This window comes from Megalobrama amblycephala, linkage group LG7 (assembly GCF_018812025.1).
Source record: "Megalobrama amblycephala isolate DHTTF-2021 linkage group LG7, ASM1881202v1, whole genome shotgun sequence".
In the NCBI taxonomy this organism is placed as follows: Eukaryota; Metazoa; Chordata; class Actinopteri; order Cypriniformes; family Xenocyprididae; genus Megalobrama; species Megalobrama amblycephala.
This window is the reverse complement of record NC_063050.1, coordinates 11,023,537-11,045,542: the sequence shown is the minus strand read 5'-3', so window position 1 is coordinate 11,045,542 and position 22,006 is coordinate 11,023,537. Positions and strand designations below refer to the sequence as shown.

The following is a 22,006-nucleotide window of genomic DNA, read 5'->3' as shown; positions in this document are numbered from 1 at the left end:
TGCTGCTGGATATGTCTCGAAACATCAGATTCAGGGCACTTGCTGCTGTTTCCTGCATCATCAATACAAAGTTTGGCCTGTTTAAAGGTGTTCAAATCCATTTGAGTGGTCAAAGATTCCTCTTGTTGGATTTTGAAGCTGATAACATGTGCTTGAATGTTCAATACACAAACATATCCATTCTCAGAGAATGTTCTGGGAAAATTTCTAGCGGGTTAACCTGTCACCTAGTACTGTTCCCAGAACGTTCAGAGACGGTCACGATGTGGAGTTCTTTTAAGGGTTGGGGGACGTTATTTGGTGGACCTTCAGGGAACATTCAGGATGTTATGGAAATGTTTAGGGGGCTATTACTATGGGATGTTCTGTTAACTTCCCAAATGTCCTCTTTGTAACATTCTTTTTTGACCATAATATAACCAAAATCGTCACCCTAAAGTAATATAAGGAACCTTAAACAGCAGCACTTTCAGTACCAAAAGAGGACGTTTTAGGAACGTCCCAAATGTTCTTTAAATGTTCGGAATCTTCGTCACTTTTAGAGAACTTTTAGGGAACATTGCACAAGGTCACAAGAACGTTGCCTTCTACGTGGGTAGTCATATGAGTCTGCAAAGAGTTTTTGAGTTGGTCTGCAAGTCTTTATTCTTGTTTAAGGTCATTGTGAAATGAAACCACTTCCTGTGAAGGTTTAACACTAATGTAAAAACACTACTCATCATTCTGAGGACCACACCTCATATTGTGAAGACATACTGTCAGACACAACTAATAATGGATTCTGATGACATTTATCAAAATGTTGAACGCAGAGATATTGTGGACACAACTGGACCTCAAACACTGAATCACAGCAAGGATGAAGGAAAAGATCAAAAGTGCAGTAAGCAAACAATTACTTTAAAGTAGAAATGGTGTCGCAGATGGTATTGTTATTGGTGTCACTAGTATTTGAGGAAGTGTCACGTACAAGTTCAAAAGAAAAAATTCTAAGAACAATATGTCAGTGTTTCTGCTTGTATATTTAATTTTTTCATTTTATTTACCTTTGCAATATGTTCATCTTTAGATATTTTACTGTACTGTGATGTTTGTCTTGTAAAGGAATATGAAAGCACAATAAGACAAAGGTAGATTACTGAAAAAAGGTTGATTTGATACTTAATTTCTTATAATATGAAGGGTATTCACTGATATTTGTGTGTTTTCTCTCTGTTTGTCAGGAGGAAGCAGGTGTTTGGTGTTGATGACAGTGTGTCTCGGGATCATTTGTGTTGTTCTGCTGGTCTTCATCATACTGCAGCACATCTCCAACACAGCAGAGAGAGAATCTCTGTTCAAGAGTTACAAGAACACAGTTGAAGAGTTCAATCAGACCATCAACAGATTACAGCACAATTACACTGAACTAATGACTGAAAAAGACCAACTGAAGAACAACTTCAGCTCTCTGAGTCAGAAGAAACTGGAGCTGGAGACCAGAGTCACGTCTTTGAGTAATACACTGGAGACAAAAGCTTTTAAAGGTTAGTATACATTTTTTGTTTTCCTAGATTTATTTATCTTTCATGTACACAGCTTTAAAACAAGTGTTTCTGTTAGGATGTCTGTGCAGATTAGATGGCTTGTTTATCTCTAATAATAAGATGAGCTGGTCTGACAGCAGGAAGTACTGCAGGGATCGAGGTGGTGATCTGGTCATTATCAAAACTGAAGAGAAGCAGGTGAGTTTGTGTGAGAGTCTGTTCATGAATGAGAGGAATCACACTTATTCCTGTTTTTATTCACACAGAGATACATATCTTCATTAGTCAAGGACAATGTGTGGATTGGTTTGACTGACATTCAGGCAGATGGGAGTTTTACTTACTCAAACATGTTCTAAGGGCAGAAAGAAAATGATTGGTTTACAGATTCAACCAATGAAATTGAAGCAGAGGCGGGGCGGGGTCAAGCCGTTTGAAATTTTAGAGGGAACACTTCAAACTGATGTTACTGGGAGAGCGCATGTAATGTAAGGTAAGTAAATTTTGCTATATATTTTGTTAAAATTCAGATAACTGATAAACATTAAAATGCAAAGAAACACTCATCTTATAGTATGAATTTTGATTCGGCTCCATTATACGTCGACTGCACCAATGCTGCTTTTGTGAAAATGGGGTAAATAGGCTTCATTTTAATGCTTGCATTAAAAAAAGGATCTATGAGGCCAATATGCTACGACAGAACTGGCTCAGATCTCCGTGACATTATACATCTCCCGCTGCATGCAAGAAGTGGTTGTGCTGTTATTTTTGGTAACGTTAAACTATGCGCGTCGCTGCTCAGGGCTGCAGTGTTATGCCTCGCTGTTATTTTTAGTGAACTATGGCTGCTGTCAGGGAAAGAACTACTCAAGTTGTGTTGCTGTGTAAATTTCGCTACTCCTTGCTCTTGAACGAACACACATACACACACGCCGAATGATAATAAAATACCCGTCTCGATCTATACAAATTTCATCATAATGGTTCCGTGCTTTCCTGCATTAGTTCCGTGTGTTTACTGACCGCAGCCTAAAAATATCAATGTCACTATTTGTAAAACAACAAAACAGAAATACGGAAAAACTCTCTCCGAGCTGGAGTCAGTAGGTTCCATAATATCTCAATAGATTCATATCGCTGTTATTTTAGTGTACTATATGCTGCTCTCAGGGCTGCAGTACTCAATAGATTCATTTTACTGTGTTATTTTAGTGTACTATATGCTGCTCTCAGGGCTGCAGTTCTCAATAGATTCATTTTACTGTGTTATTTTAGTGTATTATATGCTGCTCTCAGGGCTGCAGTACTCAATAGATTCATTTTACTGTGTTATTTTAGTGTACTATATGCTGCTCTCAGGGCTGCAGTACTCAATAGATTCATTTTACTGTGTTATTTTAGTGTACTATATGCTGCTCTCAGGGCTGCAGTTCTCAATAGATTCATTTTACTGTTATTTTAGTGTATTATATGCTGCTCTCAGGGCTGCAGTTCTCAATAGATTCATATCGCTGTTATTTTAGTGTACTATATGCTGCTCTCAGGGCTGCAGTTCTCAATAGATTCATATCGCTGTTATTTTAGTGTATTATATGCTGCTCTCAGGGCTGCAGTTCTCAATAGATTCATTTTACTGTTATTTTAGTGTATTATATGCTGCTCTCAGGGCTGCAGTTCTCAATAGATTCATTTTACTGTGTTATTTTAGTGTACTATATGCTGCTCTCAGGGCTGCAGTTCTCAATAGATTCATTTTACTGTTATTTTAGTGTACTATATGCTGCTCTCAGGGCTGCAGTACTCCATAGATTCATTTTACTGTGTTATTTTAGTGTACTATATGCTGCTCTCAGGGCTGCAGTACTCAATAGATTCATTTTACTGTGTTATTTTAGTGTATTATATGCTGCTCTCAGGGCTGCAGTTCTCAATAGATTCATTTTACTGTGTTATTTTAGTGTATTATATGCTGCTCTCAGGGCTGCAGTACTCAATAGATTCATTTTACTGTGTTATTTTAGTGTACTATATGCTGCTCTCAGGGCTGCAGTACTCAATAGATTCATTTTACTGTGTTATTTTAGTGTACTATATGCTGCTCTCAGGGCTGCAGTTCTCAATAGATTCATTTTACTGTTATTTTAGTGTACTATATGCTGCTCTCAGGGCTGCAGTACTCCAATAGATTCATTTTACTGTGTTATTTTAGTGTACTATATGCTGCTCTCAGGGCTGCAGTACTCAATAGATTCATTTTACTGTGTTATTTTAGTGTACTTATATGCTGCTCTCAGGGCTGCAGTTCTCAATAGATTCATTTTACTGTGTTATTTTAGTGTACTATATGCTGCTCTCAGGGCTGCAGTACTCAATAGATTCATTTTACTGTGTTATTTTAGTGTACTATATGCTGCTCTCAGGGCTGCAGTTCTCAATAGATTCATTTTACTGTTATTTTAGTGTATTATATGCTGCTCTCAGGGCTGCAGTTCTCAATAGATTCATATCGCTGTTATTTTAGTGTACTATATGCTGCTCTCAGGGCTGCAGTACTCAATAGATTCATTTTACTGTGTTATTTTAGTGTACTATATGCTGCTCTCAGGGCTGCAGTACTCAATAGATTCATTTTACTGTGTTATTTTAGTGTACTATATGCTGCTCTCAGGGCTGCAGTACTCAATAGATTCATTTTACTGTGTTATTTTAGTGTACTATATGCTGCTCTCAGGGCTGCAGTACTCAATAGATTCATATCGCTGTTATTTTAGTGTACTATATGCTGCTCTCAGGGCTGCAGTACTCAATAGATTCATTTTACTGTGTTATTTTAGTGTACTATATGCTGCTCTCAGGGCTGCAGTACTCAATAGATTCATATCGCTGTTATTTTAGTGTACTATATGCTGCTCTCAGGGCTGCAGTACTCAATAGATTCATTTTACTGTGTTATTTTAGTGTACTATATGCTGCTCTCAGGGCTGCAGTACTCAATAGATTCATATCGCTGTTATTTTAGTGTACTATATGCTGCTCTCAGGGCTGCAGTACTCAATAGATTCATTTTACTGTGTTATTTTAGTGTACTATATGCTGCTCTCAGGGCTGCAGTACTCAATAGATTCATTTTACTGTGTTATTTTAGTGTACTATATGCTGCTCTCAGGGCTGCAGTTCTCAATAGATTCATTTTACTGTTATTTTAGTGTATTATATGCTGCTCTCAGGGCTGCAGTTCTCAATAGATTCATATCGCTGTTATTTTAGTGTACTATATGCTGCTCTCAGGGCTGCAGTACTCAATAGATTCATATCGCTGTTATTTTAGTGTACTATATGCTGCTCTCAGGGCTGCAGTACTCAATAGATTCATTTTACTGTTATTTTAGTGTACTATATGCTGCTCTCAGGGCTGCAGTACTCAATAGATTCATTTTACTGTGTTATTTTAGTGTACTATATGCTGCTCTCAGGGCTGCAGTACTCAATAGATTCATTTTACTGTTATTTTAGTGTACTATATGCTGCTCTCAGGGCTGCAGTACTCAATAGATTCATTTTACTGTGTTATTTTAGTGTACTATATGCTGCTCTCAGGGCTGCAGTACTCAATAGATTCATTTTACTGTGTTATTTTAGTGTACTATATGCTGCTCTCAGGGCTGCAGTACTCAATAGATTCATTTTACTGTGTTATTTTAGTGTACTATATGCTGCTCTCAGGGCTGCAGTACTCAATAGATTCATTTTACTGTGTTATTTTAGTGTACTATATGCTGCTCTCAGGGCTGCAGTACTCAATAGATTCATTTTACTGTGTTATTTTAGTGTACTATATGCTGCTCTCAGGGCTGCAGTACTCAATAGATTCATTTTACTGTGTTATTTTAGTGTACTATATGCTGCTCTCAGGGCTGCAGTACTCAATAGATTCATTTTACTGTGTTATTTTAGTGTACTATATGCTGCTCTCAGGGCTGCAGTACTCAATAGATTCATATCGCTGTTATTTTAGTGTACTATATGCTGCTCTCAGGGCTGCAGTACTCAATAGATTCATATCGCTGTTATTTTAGTGTACTATATGCTGCTCTCAGGGCTGCAGTACTCAATAGATTCATTTTACTGTGTTATTTTAGTGTACTATATGCTGCTCTCAGGGCTGCAGTACTCAATAGATTCATATCGCTGTTATTTTAGTGTACTATATGCTGCTCTCAGGGCTGCAGTACTCAATAGATTCATATCGCTGTTATTTTAGTGTACTATATGCTGCTCTCAGGGCTGCAGTACTCAATAGATTCATATCGCTGTTATTTTAGTGTACTATATGCTGCTCTCAGGGCTGCAGTACTCAATAGATTCATATCGCTGTTATTTTAGTGTACTATATGCTGCTCTCAGGGCTGCAGTACTCAATAGATTCATTTTACTGTGTTATTTTAGTGTACTATATGCTGCTCTCAGGGCTGCAGTACTCAATAGATTCATTTTACTGTTATTTTAGTGTACTATATGCTGCTCTCAGGGCTGCAGTACTCAATAGATTCATTTTACTGTGTTATTTTAGTGTACTATATGCTGCTCTCAGGGCTGCAGTACTCAATAGATTCATTTTACTGTGTTATTTTAGTGTACTATATGCTGCTCTCAGGGCTGCAGTACTCAATAGATTCATTTTACTGTGTTATTTTAGTGTACTATATGCTGCTCTCAGGGCTGCAGTACTCAATAGATTCATTTTACTGTGTTATTTTAGTGTACTATATGCTGCTCTCAGGGCTGCAGTACTCAATAGATTCATTTTACTGTGTTATTTTAGTGTACTATATGCTGCTCTCAGGGCTGCAGTACTCAATAGATTCATTTTACTGTGTTATTTTAGTGTACTATATGCTGCTCTCAGGGCTGCAGTACTCAATAGATTCATTTTACTGTGTTATTTTAGTGTACTATATGCTGCTCTCAGGGCTGCAGTACTCAATAGATTCATTTTACTGTGTTATTTTAGTGTACTATATGCTGCTCTCAGGGCTGCAGTACTCAATAGATTCATTTTACTGTGTTATTTTAGTGTACTATATGCTGCTCTCAGGGCTGCAGTACTCTCAATAGATTCATTTTACTGTTATTTTAGTGTACTATATGCTGCTCTCAGGGCTGCAGTACTCAATAGATTCATATCGCTGTTATTTTAGTGTACTATATGCTGCTCTCAGGGCTGCAGTACTCAATAGATTCATTTTACTGTTATTTTAGTGTACTATATGCTGCTCTCAGGGCTGCAGTACTCAATAGATTCATTTTACTGTGTTATTTTAGTGTACTATATGCTGCTCTCAGGGCTGCAGTACTCAATAGATTCATTTTACTGTTATTTTAGTGTACTATATGCTGCTGTCAGGGCTGCAGTACTCAATAGATTCATTTTACTGTGTTATTTTAGTGTACTATATGCTGCTCTCAGGGCTGCAGTACTCTCAATAGATTCATTTTACTGTGTTATTTTAGTGTACTATATGCTGCTCTCAGGGCTGCAGTACTCAATAGATTCATTTTACTGTTATTTTAGTGTACTATATGCTGCTCTCAGGGCTGCAGTACTCAATAGATTCATATCGCTGTTATTTTAGTGTACTATATGCTGCTCTCAGGGCTGCAGTACTCAATAGATTCATTTTACTGTGTTATTTTAGTGTACTATATGCTGCTCTCAGGGCTGCAGTACTCAATAGATTCATTTTACTGTGTTATTTTAGTGTACTATATGCTGCTCTCAGGGCTGCAGTACTCAATAGATTCATTTTACTGTGTTATTTTAGTGTACTATATGCTGCTCTCAGGGCTGCAGTACTCAATAGATTCATATCGCTGTTATTTTAGTGTACTATATGCTGCTCTCAGGGCTGCAGTACTCAATAGATTCATTTTACTGTGTTATTTTAGTGTACTATATGCTGCTCTCAGGGCTGCAGTACTCAATAGATTCATATCGCTGTTATTTTAGTGTACTATATGCTGCTCTCAGGGCTGCAGTACTCAATAGATTCATTTTACTGTGTTATTTTAGTGTACTATATGCTGCTCTCAGGGCTGCAGTACTCAATAGATTCATATCGCTGTTATTTTAGTGTACTATATGCTGCTCTCAGGGCTGCAGTACTCAATAGATTCATTTTACTGTGTTATTTTAGTGTACTATATGCTGCTCTCAGGGCTGCAGTACTCAATAGATTCATATCGCTGTTATTTTAGTGTACTATATGCTGCTCTCAGGGCTGCAGTACTCAATAGATTCATTTTACTGTGTTATTTTAGTGTACTATATGCTGCTCTCAGGGCTGCAGTACTCAATAGATTCATATCGCTGTTATTTTAGTGTACTATATGCTGCTCTCAGGGCTGCAGTACTCAATAGATTCATTTTACTGTGTTATTTTAGTGTACTATATGCTGCTCTCAGGCTGCAGTACTCAATAGATTCATTTTACTGTGTTATTTTAGTGTACTATATGCTGCTCTCAGGGCTGCAGTACTCAATAGATTCATTTTACTGTGTTATTTTAGTGTACTATATGCTGCTCTCAGGGCTGCAGTACTCAATAGATTCATTTTACTGTGTTATTTTAGTGTACTATATGCTGCTCTCAGGGCTGCAGTACTCAATAGATTCATTTTACTGTGTTATTTTAGTGTACTATATGCTGCTCTCAGGGCTGCAGTACTCAATAGATTCATATTTACTGTTATTTTAGTGTACTATATGCTGCTCTCAGGGCTGCAGTACTCAATAGATTCATTTTACTGTGTTATTTTAGTGTACTATATGCTGCTCTCAGGGCTGCAGTACTCAATAGATTCATTTTACTGTGTTATTTTAGTGTACTATATGCTGCTCTCAGGGCTGCAGTACTCAATAGATTCATTTTACTGTGTTATTTTAGTGTACTATATGCTGCTCTCAGGGCTGCAGTACTCAATAGATTCATTTTACTGTGTTATTTTAGTGTACTATATGCTGCTCTCAGGGCTGCAGTACTCAATAGATTCATATCGCTGTTATTTTAGTGTACTATATGCTGCTCTCAGGGCTGCAGTACTCAATAGATTCATTTTACTGTGTTATTTTAGTGTACTATATGCTGCTCTCAGGGCTGCAGTACTCAATAGATTCATATCGCTGTTATTTTAGTGTACTATATGCTGCTCTCAGGGCTGCAGTACTCAATAGATTCATTTTACTGTGTTATTTTAGTGTACTATATGCTGCTCTCAGGGCTGCAGTACTCAATAGATTCATATCGCTGTTATTTTAGTGTACTATATGCTGCTCTCAGGGCTGCAGTACTCAATAGATTCATTTTACTGTGTTATTTTAGTGTACTATATGCTGCTCTCAGGGCTGCAGTACTCAATAGATTCATATCGCTGTTATTTTAGTGTACTATATGCTGCTCTCAGGGCTGCAGTACTCAATAGATTCATTTTACTGTGTTATTTTAGTGTACTATATGCTGCTCTCAGGGCTGCAGTACTCAATAGATTCATTTTACTGTGTTATTTTAGTGTACTATATGCTGCTCTCAGGGCTGCAGTACTCAATAGATTCATTTTACTGTGTTATTTTAGTGTACTATATGCTGCTCTCAGGGCTGCAGTACTCAATAGATTCATTTTACTGTGTTATTTTAGTGTACTATATGCTGCTCTCAGGGCTGCAGTACTCAATAGATTCATTTTACTGTGTTATTTTAGTGTACTATATGCTGCTCTCAGGGCTGCAGTACTCAATAGATTCATATCGCTGTTATTTTAGTGTACTATATGCTGCTCTCAGGGCTGCAGTACTCAATAGATTCATTTTACTGTGTTATTTTAGTGTACTATATGCTGCTCTCAGGGCTGCAGTACTCAATAGATTCATATCGCTGTTATTTTAGTGTACTATATGCTGCTCTCAGGGCTGCAGTACTCAATAGATTCATATCGCTGTTATTTTAGTGTACTATATGCTGCTCTCAGGGCTGCAGTACTCAATAGATTCATTTTACTGTGTTATTTTAGTGTACTATATGCTGCTCTCAGGGCTGCAGTACTCAATAGATTCATTTTACTGTGTTATTTTAGTGTACTATATGCTGCTCTCAGGGCTGCAGTACTCAATAGATTCATTTTACTGTGTTATTTTAGTGTACTATATGCTGCTCTCAGGGCTGCAGTACTCAATAGATTCATATCGTGTTATTTTAGTGTACTATATGCTGCTCTCAGGGCTGCAGTACTCAATAGATTCATTTTACTGTGTTATTTTAGTGTACTATATGCTGCTCTCAGGGCTGCAGTACTCAATAGATTCATTCTGTTATTTTAGTGTACTATATGCTGCTCTCAGGGCTGCAGTACTCAATAGATTCATTTTACTGTGTTATTTTAGTGTACTATATGCTGCTCTCAGGGCTGCAGTACTCAATAGATTCATTTTACTGTGTTATTTTAGTGTACTATATGCTGCTCTCAGGGCTGCAGTACTCAATAGATTCATATCTGTTATTTTAGTGTACTATATGCTGCTCTCAGGGCTGCAGTACTCAATAGATTCATTTTACTGTGTTATTTTAGTGTACTATATGCTGCTCTCAGGGCTGCAGTACTCAATAGATTCATTTTACTGTGTTATTTTAGTGTACTATATGCTGCTCTCAGGGCTGCAGTACTCAATAGATTCATTTTACTGTGTTATTTTAGTGTACTATATGCTGCTCTCAGGGCTGCAGTACTCAATAGATTCATTTTACTGTGTTATTTTAGTGTACTATATGCTGCTCTCAGGGCTGCAGTACTCAATAGATTCATTTTACTGTGTTATTTTAGTGTACTATATGCTGCTCTCAGGGCTGCAGTACTCAATAGATTCATTTTACTGTGTTATTTTAGTGTACTATATGCTGCTCTCAGGGCTGCAGTACTCAATAGATTCATTTTACTGTGTTATTTTAGTGTACTATATGCTGCTCTCAGGGCTGCAGTACTCAATAGATTCATTTTACTGTGTTATTTTAGTGTACTATATGCTGCTCTCAGGGCTGCAGTACTCAATAGATTCATTTTACTGTGTTATTTTAGTGTACTATATGCTGCTCTCAGGGCTGCAGTACTCAATAGATTCATATCGTGTTATTTTAGTGTACTATATGCTGCTCTCAGGGCTGCAGTACTCAATAGATTCATTTTACTGTGTTATTTTAGTGTACTATATGCTGCTCTCAGGGCTGCAGTACTCAATAGATTCATTTTACTGTGTTATTTTAGTGTACTATATGCTGCTCTCAGGGCTGCAGTACTCAATAGATTCATTTTACTGTGTTATTTTAGTGTACTATATGCTGCTCTCAGGGCTGCAGTACTCAATAGATTCATTTTACTGTGTTATTTTAGTGTACTATATGCTGCTCTCAGGGCTGCAGTACTCAATAGATTCATTTTACTGTGTTATTTTAGTGTACTATATGCTGCTCTCAGGGCTGCAGTACTCAATAGATTCATACGTGTTATTTTAGTGTACTATATGCTGCTCTCAGGGCTGCAGTACTCAATAGATTCATTTTACTGTGTTATTTTAGTGTACTATATGCTGCTCTCAGGGCTGCAGTACTCAATAGATTCATATCGCTGTTATTTTAGTGTACTATATGCTGCTCTCAGGGCTGCAGTACTCAATAGATTCATATCGCTGTTATTTTAGTGTACTATATGCTGCTCTCAGGGCTGCAGTACTCAATAGATTCATATCGCTGTTATTTTAGTGTACTATATGCTGCTCTCAGGGCTGCAGTACTCAATAGATTCATATCGCTGTTATTTTAGTGTACTATATGCTGCTCTCAGGGCTGCAGTACTCAATAGATTCATTTTACTGTGTTATTTTAGTGTACTATATGCTGCTCTCAGGGCTGCAGTACTCAATAGATTCATATCGCTGTTATTTTAGTGTACTATATGCTGCTCTCAGGGCTGCAGTACTCAATAGATTCATTTTACTGTGTTATTTTAGTGTACTATATGCTGCTCTCAGGGCTGCAGTACTCAATAGATTCATATCGCTGTTATTTTAGTGTACTATATGCTGCTCTCAGGGCTGCAGTACTCAATAGATTCATTTTACTGTGTTATTTTAGTGTACTATATGCTGCTCTCAGGGCTGCAGTACTCAATAGATTCATTTTACTGTGTTATTTTAGTGTACTATATGCTGCTCTCAGGGCTGCAGTACTCAATAGATTCATTTTACTGTGTTATTTTAGTGTACTATATGCTGCTCTCAGGGCTGCAGTACTCAATAGATTCATTTTACTGTGTTATTTTAGTGTACTATATGCTGCTCTCAGGGCTGCAGTACTCAATAGATTCATATCGTGTTATTTTAGTGTACTATATGCTGCTCTCAGGGCTGCAGTACTCAATAGATTCATTTTACTGTGTTATTTTAGTGTACTATATGCTGCTCTCAGGGCTGCAGTACTCAATAGATTCATATCGTGTTATTTTAGTGTACTATATGCTGCTCTCAGGGCTGCAGTACTCAATAGATTCATTTTACTGTGTTATTTTAGTGTACTATATGCTGCTCTCAGGGCTGCAGTACTCAATAGATTCATTTTACTGTGTTATTTTAGTGTACTATATGCTGCTCTCAGGGCTGCAGTACTCAATAGATTCATTTTACTGTGTTATTTTAGTGTACTATATGCTGCTCTCAGGGCTGCAGTACTCAATAGATTCATTTTACTGTGTTATTTTAGTGTACTATATGCTGCTCTCAGGGCTGCAGTACTCAATAGATTCATTTTACTGTGTTATTTTAGTGTACTATATGCTGCTCTCAGGGCTGCAGTACTCAATAGATTCATTTTACTGTGTTATTTTAGTGTACTATATGCTGCTCTCAGGGCTGCAGTACTCAATAGATTCATTTTACTGTGTTATTTTAGTGTACTATATGCTGCTCTCAGGGCTGCAGTACTCAATAGATTCATTTTACTGTGTTATTTTAGTGTACTATATGCTGCTCTCAGGGCTGCAGTACTCAATAGATTCATATCGCTGTTATTTTAGTGTACTATATGCTGCTCTCAGGGCTGCAGTACTCAATAGATTCATTTTACTGTGTTATTTTAGTGTACTATATGCTGCTCTCAGGGCTGCAGTACTCAATAGATTCATTTTACTGTGTTATTTTAGTGTACTATATGCTGCTCTCAGGGCTGCAGTACTCAATAGATTCATTTTACTGTGTTATTTTAGTGTACTATATGCTGCTCTCAGGGCTGCAGTACTCAATAGATTCATATCGCTGTTATTTTAGTGTACTATATGCTGCTCTCAGGGCTGCAGTACTCAATAGATTCATTTTACTGTGTTATTTTAGTGTACTATATGCTGCTCTCAGGGCTGCAGTACTCAATAGATTCATTTTACTGTGTTATTTTAGTGTACTATATGCTGCTCTCAGGGCTGCAGTACTCAATAGATTCATTTTACTGTGTTATTTTAGTGTACTATATGCTGCTCTCAGGGCTGCAGTACTCAATAGATTCATTTTACTGTGTTATTTTAGTGTACTATATGCTGCTCTCAGGGCTGCAGTACTCAATAGATTCATTTTACTGTGTTATTTTAGTGTACTATATGCTGCTCTCAGGGCTGCAGTACTCAATAGATTCATTTTACTGTGTTATTTTAGTGTACTATATGCTGCTCTCAGGGCTGCAGTACTCAATAGATTCATTTTACTGTGTTATTTTAGTGTACTATATGCTGCTCTCAGGGCTGCAGTACTCAATAGATTCATTTTACTGTGTTATTTTAGTGTACTATATGCTGCTCTCAGGGCTGCAGTACTCAATAGATTCATTTTACTGTGTTATTTTAGTGTACTATATGCTGCTCTCAGGGCTGCAGTACTCAATAGATTCATTTTACTGTGTTATTTTAGTGTACTATATGCTGCTCTCAGGGCTGCAGTACTCAATAGATTCATATCGCTGTTATTTTAGTGTACTATATGCTGCTCTCAGGGCTGCAGTACTCAATAGATTCATATGCTGTTATTTTAGTGTACTATATGCTGCTCTCAGGGCTGCAGTACTCAATAGATTCATATCGCTGTTATTTTAGTGTACTATATGCTGCTCTCAGGGCTGCAGTACTCAATAGATTCATTTTACTGTGTTATTTTAGTGTACTATATGCTGCTCTCAGGGCTGCAGTACTCAATAGATTCATTTTACTGTGTTATTTTAGTGTACTATATGCTGCTCTCAGGGCTGCAGTACTCAATAGATTCATTTTACTGTGTTATTTTAGTGTACTATATGCTGCTCTCAGGGCTGCAGTACTCAATAGATTCATATCGCTGTTATTTTAGTGTACTATATGCTGCTCTCAGGGCTGCAGTACTCAATAGATTCATTTTACTGTGTTATTTTAGTGTACTATATGCTGCTCTCAGGGCTGCAGTTCTCAATAGATTCATTTTACTGTGTTATTTTAGTGTACTATATGCTGCTCTCAGGGCTGCAGTACTCAATAGATTCATATGACTATTTTATACTGCTTCAGGTACCACTGCAGAGTAGCACAATACCTGCGTGACTTATTATAGACATGTTGCTCTTGAAGCACGAGAGCTTATTTTATTAGGACCTGAGCACTGATGGTGTGAGGACCCTATTGTAATTGCTCAGTAAATTATTGTTGTTCTCTGAAATCATTTTTGAGGGCCTAAACATTCTCGAAAACTCATGAAACTTTGCACACGTGTCAGAAGTGGTGGAAATGTATGTCTCATAAGGGTTTCACAATTAGGTGTGGCAAAATGGCTTGACAGCGGCACCTTCAAAATGTCAATTAAGCACAGTTCGTGCTACGTTTAACGTACAAGTATGAAATTCGGTTGCCCACCGGTTTTCCTAAAGCCACCGGGTGCAAAGGCCCTTTCATCACTGCTTTCAGCTTTAATTTTATCCTAATATTTGATGCTTTAAAATTGGTGTCATTGTTCTCCATAGGTAATGCTAATGTTTCCAATGTTTTATTATCAGCTTATTCCTCTGCTTTCAAGGAGCATTTCTTTCTGAGATAAATGAATGGTAAGTATGCTTTTTTGTAATGTGCATTAGCTAGGCTACCTGTATACAATGTATTTTAATAAACAATAAAGGGAAAAGGGTGTAGTCTAAGACTACAAGAGTACTTTATAGGCCTGTATTTTCTGTAGAAAATGTTATTCTGTGATCTTTGCACATTATTTCAACACTAAAATATAGAATATTAAAACAATAGCTTAAAAACATTTAAATAAGGGGAAAATAATCATTTATGCAGTCTTACAAATTATGAAGTCTGGAGGACTGCATGGAAGAGGCATCGGAAGGATTGGACCCTATCCACTTTACATGGAGAGTTTTGAATCCCTCATAGAAAACAACGAAGTATCTGATGAGGTAACATTTCTCTTGTATTTTATAATTCAACTTGTTTGTAAGAAATGTTTTAAAGAGAAAGTTCACCTTCGAGCTGTACGATTCTGCTCTCTGTTGAACTATATGCTGCTCTCAGGGCTGCAGTTCTCAATAGATTAATTTTACTGTGTTATTTTTTAGAGTACTATACATTGATCTTGGAAAATAAAACTGAATTGACTTCCATAGCATAATTTTCATTTTTGGGTGAACTATCCCTTTTATGCATGTAAGTTAGTTTGGATAAAATCATTAGAAATATAAATGTAAGGCATTCAGAAGTTTTATTCTTTTCACAGTTCACAATTTCTCCTCAAAACACTACTTTTGAAAGCTTGAACTCAAAATTCTCAAAACAAGTTTGCTCTCACTTTTAGCATTTGTAATTTTGTGCTTTTTCTTTTTTTTTCTCTTTGTTCTTTGGTTGATGCCTCCTTAGATAATGGATGCTTTGTTCCATCTGTTCAGCAGGGTAAGATGTTAACTAAACTAATTTGAACATTTTTCTATATAATGGTAAGACAACAGTCTAATCTAACACACCTGAGTATTTCATCATGTATTGTGAAAATGTCTTGACGTATTGTGATATATATTTTCGATATGGCCCAAACCTGCCTAGGAGTATTTTCAATACAAGAATTATTGGAACAGTACCAGCAACACTTGTGAATGAAGACATCAAAATGGTCATAAAATGGTCGCTGGTATTGTTCGGATAATTTTTTTCATGCACTTCGTTTACCTTGTGAAGTTGCACTTATTTTAAAAATTATTGTCAATACCTTTAATTTTTTTGTTTAGAAGCGGCCAGATGTTTTGGCCATCAATAATCAGACCCTGGGTCACATTCTGGAGGGTGACACCCGGGCTAGGAGCAGTTATTTTACGAAGGTAAGAAGTACCCTGACAAAACTTGAAAAGCCAGTTCTTACCAGTGTTACAGGTATAACTAATATAGACAAATATTCATTGCTAGTCTCACACAATAGTTTTTAATTTGCTCTTACTGAAATAAAGGTATTACATACATTTCATTTTACATTCATAATTTTTCTTTCCTTTTAAGAAGAACATATTTGAAAATAAAACTAAGGTTGTTGGTCCCTTTTTGGAGGACGGGAATCATTGGACTTTTTTTGTAAGTTACTTACCAAGTAACTATGTACATATTATAAACATGTCAAACATATTGGCTCCCAGTGAAACATATTTGTTTTTTTCTAGCACTGCAGCATTGTTGACCGTACAATTACATACCTTAATTCACTTGGGGAAACAGATGAACAATACAACAAAATAGCAGAAAACTGGAGGTACAGGCATTTTTTAACCCCAAAAAACAAAATTACATTTTTGTTTTTCTATGTAAACTTTATTTTACACATCTACATTAAATATTTTTATCTTTATCTACATTTCAGCACATTTGCTGCTTCAAAAGGCTACCAGGGGCCATGGAAAAGAGTTCTCAGGAAACATAGCTTACAGCATGATAGCATTTCATGTGGTGTTTTCACAGCTGTGGTAAAATGCTTTTCATTTATTATTATTATTATTATTATTATTATTATTATTACTACTACTACAAATCATTGTCAGTTTTTTGGATCATGAAACTGTTGTCATTTGTAATGATATTGTATATATTCCACATGACTAATTGGTTTATTGGTTTTAGAAATTCCACAAAATTCCAGTTGATTATGGCATTGAACTAATCATTCTTTTTGGAACACCTTTAGTTTGCTGAGGCCATACTTGGAGGCTCGGGGGGATACCTTATGTGCTCTCCTATCCAGGAAGAGAGGGAGCGTCTGGGGACACTTCTCTTTAGTTCACTTGGTAAGTACCATGCTCATGTATGAATTTAGAGTTCCTATTGGTTGTTTCCTGTCGAAAGATTAACAATGCAGCAAATATGTTTCCTATGTGTTTCAGATAGGTCAGGTATTTGTGGTGTCTGTTTTTACAAGGTACCCAGGAAGAACAAGGCAAGTGATGCAAATGACAATTTAAATATTAGAAAATAAAGTTAGATTCTAAGCTTCAAATGATGTTTGTCCAGTGGTTTTTTGATCTAGTACACCAGAAATTAGTTGGGGAATAAAAGATAAATACAATAAATAAATGTTCCTTAGGAATTGGATAACCTTGATCTAACCTTTTTTTCATGCAAATGATCTTTCTAGGAAAAATGTTCAACATGTTTTGTAAATATTCATAAAATCTGTCTACCTGGGAGACAGGAGGATGCAAAGTGTCTTTTTTGCAAAGGTAGTACATTTTGGATTAAATGACCCTTGTGACCCTACATTATAAAATAATCCTTCTAACAACTGCAACGTTTAGGGTTAGTTCACCCAAAAATTAAAATTCAGTCATTAATTCCTCACTCTCAAGTCGTTCCACACCCATAAGACCTTCGTCATCCTCAGTATTGGGCTGAATTTCAAAACACTGCTTCATGAAGCTTTGAAGCTTTACAAATCTTTTGTTTCAAATCAGTGGTTCGGATCACTGAAGTCACATGATTTCAGTAATCGAGGCTTCGTTACAGCATAAGTGTTTTGAAATGGTCAATGGTTCACGTGAATTTGGCAGTTTGATACATGCTCTGAACCACTGATTCAAAACAAAAGATTCATAGAGCTTCAAAGCTTCATGAAGCAGTGTTTTGAAATCACCCATCACTAGATATTGTTGAATAAAGTAATTTCGTTTTTTGGTGCACAAAAAGTATTCTCATCGCTTCATAACATTAAAGTTGAACCACTGTTGCCACAAGAACTTTTTTAAATGTGTTTTTAGTAGCTTTCTGGGCATCTGAAAGTGTTAATTATTTTGCTGTCAATAGAGGCCTCACTGAGTCATCAGATATGATCAAAAATATCTTAATTTGTTTTCCAAAGATGAACAAAGGTCTTACGGGTATGGATCTACTTAATGACAGATATTTCTTTTCAGGGCAAACTAACCCTATATGGCATTTTACAATTTTAGAGGCTGATAAACTATTATTAAAATTCACTAATAGATAGTCTGTTCTCTATTCATTTAATATTATTTCTAAATACATCAATTATGTAAGAAAAAAGCTCAGGAGAAAGAGAGGACGAACCTGAGGGACAAGACAGATCAGGAGAAAAAGAGGATGAACCTGAGACACAAGACAGATCAGAAGAAAAAGAGGGTGAACCTGAGGGACAAGACAGATCAGGAGAAAAAGAGGATGAACCTGAGGGACAAGACAGATCAGGAGAAAGAGAGGATGAACCTGAGACACAAGACAGATCAGGAGAAAAAGAGGATGAACCTGAGACACAAGACAGATCAGAAGAAAAAGAGGATGAACCTGAGGGACAAGACAGATCAGGAGAAAAAGAGGATGAACCTGAGACACAAGACAGATCAGGAGAAAAAGAGGATGAACCTGAGACACAAGACAGATCAGGAGAAAGAGAGGATGAACCTGAGGGACAAGACAGCTCAGGAGGAAGCAACCAAAATGAAGGAATTCAGGAAGAAAGCAGCTCGGGACTTAACCAAGTTCAAGGTAAAGTTTTAAGTAAGATCTTGGAAAAACACAAACCTGCTTAAAAAATTGTGGACACTTTGTCCTACATGAATTTTCATGTGAAATTAAGGTTGTTAATATTGAGATATCATGCCATTTGCTGCTGCTCTGTAACTGCTTTAACCTGTGGAAGGTTTTAGCCATTGTAAAAAAAAAACAATCAGTGGTTTTAATGTTACTGCAGTGAACAATGTGATTTGTGTGTTGATTTGTGTAGTAAAGAACCAGTGTTTATATTGACACTGATATAAACAAAGAAAACCACAATGCATTTATTAATCTATAGACATAGTAATTACTTTTAACTTAATTTAAATGAAAGCATGCTATCCCTCTCCCATACTGATACTGTTACTTTTCTTTTTATTCACCCTTCCAGGGGGATTCCTGGTGGAAAGTGTTTTAAAAGTTTCAGACTCTCATCAAGCAAAAAGGTAAAAAAAATAAAAATAAATAAATGTATATATATATATGCGATTTCAATACCCCGCATTTGAAAGTGGCTCCCTGATGAATGCAAATATCTTTCAATATGAAAGCTATTTTAGGCTGGGCAGTGTAGTTGTAACCATCTCTTAGCTCTGTATCGAAGGAAAATTTGGTTTTATTTGCACTTTGAATATTGAGAGAGTGCTATTATGGTTGCACTTATTGTAAAGTGTTACCATAAAAATGAATAACAGTTTTCTCTTAAAGGTGCCCTAGATTCAAAAATTGAATTTACTTCGGCATAGTTGAATAACAAGAGTTCAGTACATGGAAATGACATACAGTGAGTCTCAAACTGTATGGCAAAAAATGGCAAATGGAGCAATAATAACTGACATGATTCATGATAACATGATATTTTTAGTGATATATATAGTCTTTCTAAATGTTTTATTAGCATGTTGCTAATGTACTGTTAAATGTGGTTAAAGTTACCATCGTTTCTTACTGTATTCACGGAGACAAGACTGTTGTTATTTTCAGTTTTAAACACTTGCAGTCTGTATAATTCATAAACACAACTTCATTCTTTATAAATCTCTCCAACAGTGTGTAATGTTAGCTTTAGCCACGGAGCACTATCAAACTCATTCAGAATCAAATGTAAACATCCAAATAAATACTCACGCGATTAGACATGTTGCATGACGAACACTTTGTAAAGATCCATTTTGAGGGTTATATTAGCTGTGTGAACTTTGTTTATAGCTGTTTAAGGCAAGCGCGAGCTCTTGGGGCGGAGAACACGAGATTTAAAGGGGCCGCGCTGCATAAATCGGTGCATTTTATAATGATGCCCCAAAATAGGCAGTTAAAAAAATTTATAAAAAAAAAAACAAACTATGGGGTATTTTGAGCTGAAACTTCACAGACACATTCAGGGGACACCTTAGACTTATATTACATCTTTTAAAAACATGTTCTTGGGCACCTTTAATCTTATTAAGCACAAACAGTAAGGTTTCGTTTGTTAACATTAGTTAATGCACTGTGAACTATCATGAACTAACAATGAATGACTATTTTTATTAACTAACATAAAGATTAATAAATACTGTAGCACATACATTGCTCATTGTTGATGTTGGTTAATACATTAATGTTAATAAATGAGACCTTATTGTAAAGTGTTACCATTTTTATTTATACTGTTTTTATTTCTATGGTCAGTTTGTGGAAAGGAGTTCAGTTAGGTGGTCAAAAGTTGTAGAAACTCATAAATCATGTACAGTAAGGTCTGAAGAGACTGAAATCATACAAAAGAGAAGTCAGTCAGTTGAGTTAGTGGCAAAACCTTTTACTGTACTTGAGTATTGTCTTTTACTGCATATGAATTCATAATCAGAAAGTAGAAATGAAATGATATTCATTACAAGATGATTAGTTAAAACATTTCAAATACACTTGCAGAATATTTTTTCTAGTCATGTATTTCGCCATTGAGGATTTCTTAAAAATAGTGTGTAAAAATCTTGTCTCATGAACTCAATCTTGAGTCTCGTCTCGTCTCGTGAGATACCCGTCTCATCACACCCCTAATATATACAGGTGCTGGTCATATAATCATCAATATCCAATATCCTCTAAAGCACCACTATGTCCAACTGCGTTCAGCATTCGTTTAGTGAGGTCTGATCGCGCTCTGACAACGACAGTGATGTCTCGCATTCATTGAAGTATATGCCACAGACCTCACTAAACGAGTACAGAATGCAGTTGGACATAGTGGTGTTTTAGAGGTAAAATTATATATAAATACTGTTCGGTTTCTCACACAAACCAATCATTTCGAGTCTTAGGACATCAATGTGTCGTCACGAGCCGCAGGGTTTAATTTGGATTTGTCTATGGAAGTGTTTTAGACTGTTATTCTTCGAGTTCCCATCCACTCATGTTATAAGACTGACAGATGGCAGCGGTTGCAGTTAAAAATCATCATTTGTGTTCGACTGAAGAAACAAAGTCACCTACATCTTGGATGCCCTGGGGCTAAGCAGATACACATCAAATTTTCATTTTTGGGTGAACTATCCCTTTAATAGAGAGGCGAAGGGAAGGAAAAGATGTGGTAGAAAAAAGTGTACAAGCAATAGGGATAACCGCACCCTGGAGAGGATTATGAAACAAAACCCATTCAAAAATTTGGGGGAGATTCACAAAGAGTGGACTGCAGCTGGAGTCAGAGCTTCAAGAACCACTACGCACAGATGTATGCAAGACATGGGTTTCAACCTGCACACAGTGCCAAAGCTACCAGTACCTGGTTTAAGGACCATGATATCCCTGTTCTTAATTGGCCAGCAAACTCGCCTGACCTTAACCCCATAGAAAATCTATGGGGTATTGTGAAGAGGAAGATGCGATATGCCAGACCAAACAATGCAGAAGAGCTGAAGGCCACTATCAGAGCAACCTGGGCTCTCATAACACCTGAGCAGTGCCACAGACTGATCGACTCCATGCCACGCCGCATTGCTGCAGTAATTCAGGCAAAAGGAGCCCAACTAAGTACTGAGTGCTGTACATGCTCATACTTTTCATGTTCATACTTTTCAGTTGGCCAAGATTTCTAAAAATCCTTTCATTTTATTGGTCTTAAGTAATATTCTAATTTTCTGAGATACTGAATTTGGGATTTTCCTTAGTTGTCAGTTATAATCATCAAAATTAAAAGAAATAAACATTTGAAATATATCAGTCTGTGTGTAATGAATGAATATAATATACAAGTTTCACTTTTTGAATGGAATTAGTGAAATAAATCAACTTTTTGATGATATTCTAATTATATGACTAGCACCTGTATATATATAAATGGGTTATTAATTATAGCAAATTATGCTGTATATCAGTTATTTTAAAAAATCAAGTTAATTATCTTATTGCCATGG

The 22,006-nt window shown here is 36.5% G+C and overlaps 2 protein-coding genes across 3 annotated transcripts; both read left to right on the top strand.

Moving 5' to 3' along the window:
- Positions 1-679: 679 nt before the first annotated feature.
- LOC125273111 (CD209 antigen-like) lies at positions 680-1,885 on the top strand. The gene is made up of 4 exons (XM_048198380.1): positions 680-883; positions 1,224-1,526; positions 1,603-1,724; positions 1,793-1,885. The coding sequence occupies exons 1-4, from the start codon at positions 775-777 to the stop codon at positions 1,883-1,885; spliced, it is 627 nt and encodes a 208-aa protein (XP_048054337.1). The 5' UTR covers positions 680-774.
- A 12,117-nt stretch (positions 1,886-14,002) lies between these two features.
- On the top strand, positions 14,003-19,115 carry LOC125271676. 2 transcript variants are annotated; one of them, XM_048195821.1, is made up of 12 exons: positions 14,003-14,677; positions 14,913-15,031; positions 15,489-15,521; positions 15,854-15,943; positions 16,122-16,190; positions 16,277-16,365; positions 16,474-16,576; positions 16,795-16,894; positions 16,991-17,043; positions 17,242-17,326; positions 18,141-18,605; positions 19,006-19,115. In XM_048195821.1, the coding sequence occupies exons 1-12, from the start codon at positions 14,671-14,673 to the stop codon at positions 19,062-19,064; spliced, it is 1,272 nt and encodes a 423-aa protein (XP_048051778.1). In that variant the 5' UTR covers positions 14,003-14,670; the 3' UTR covers positions 19,065-19,115. The 2 variants fall into 2 exon arrangements, with proteins under 2 accessions (XP_048051778.1, XP_048051777.1); XM_048195820.1 differs by having other exon boundaries at positions 14,004-14,677; positions 16,119-16,190.
- The last annotated feature ends 2,891 nt before the right edge of the window (positions 19,116-22,006 follow it).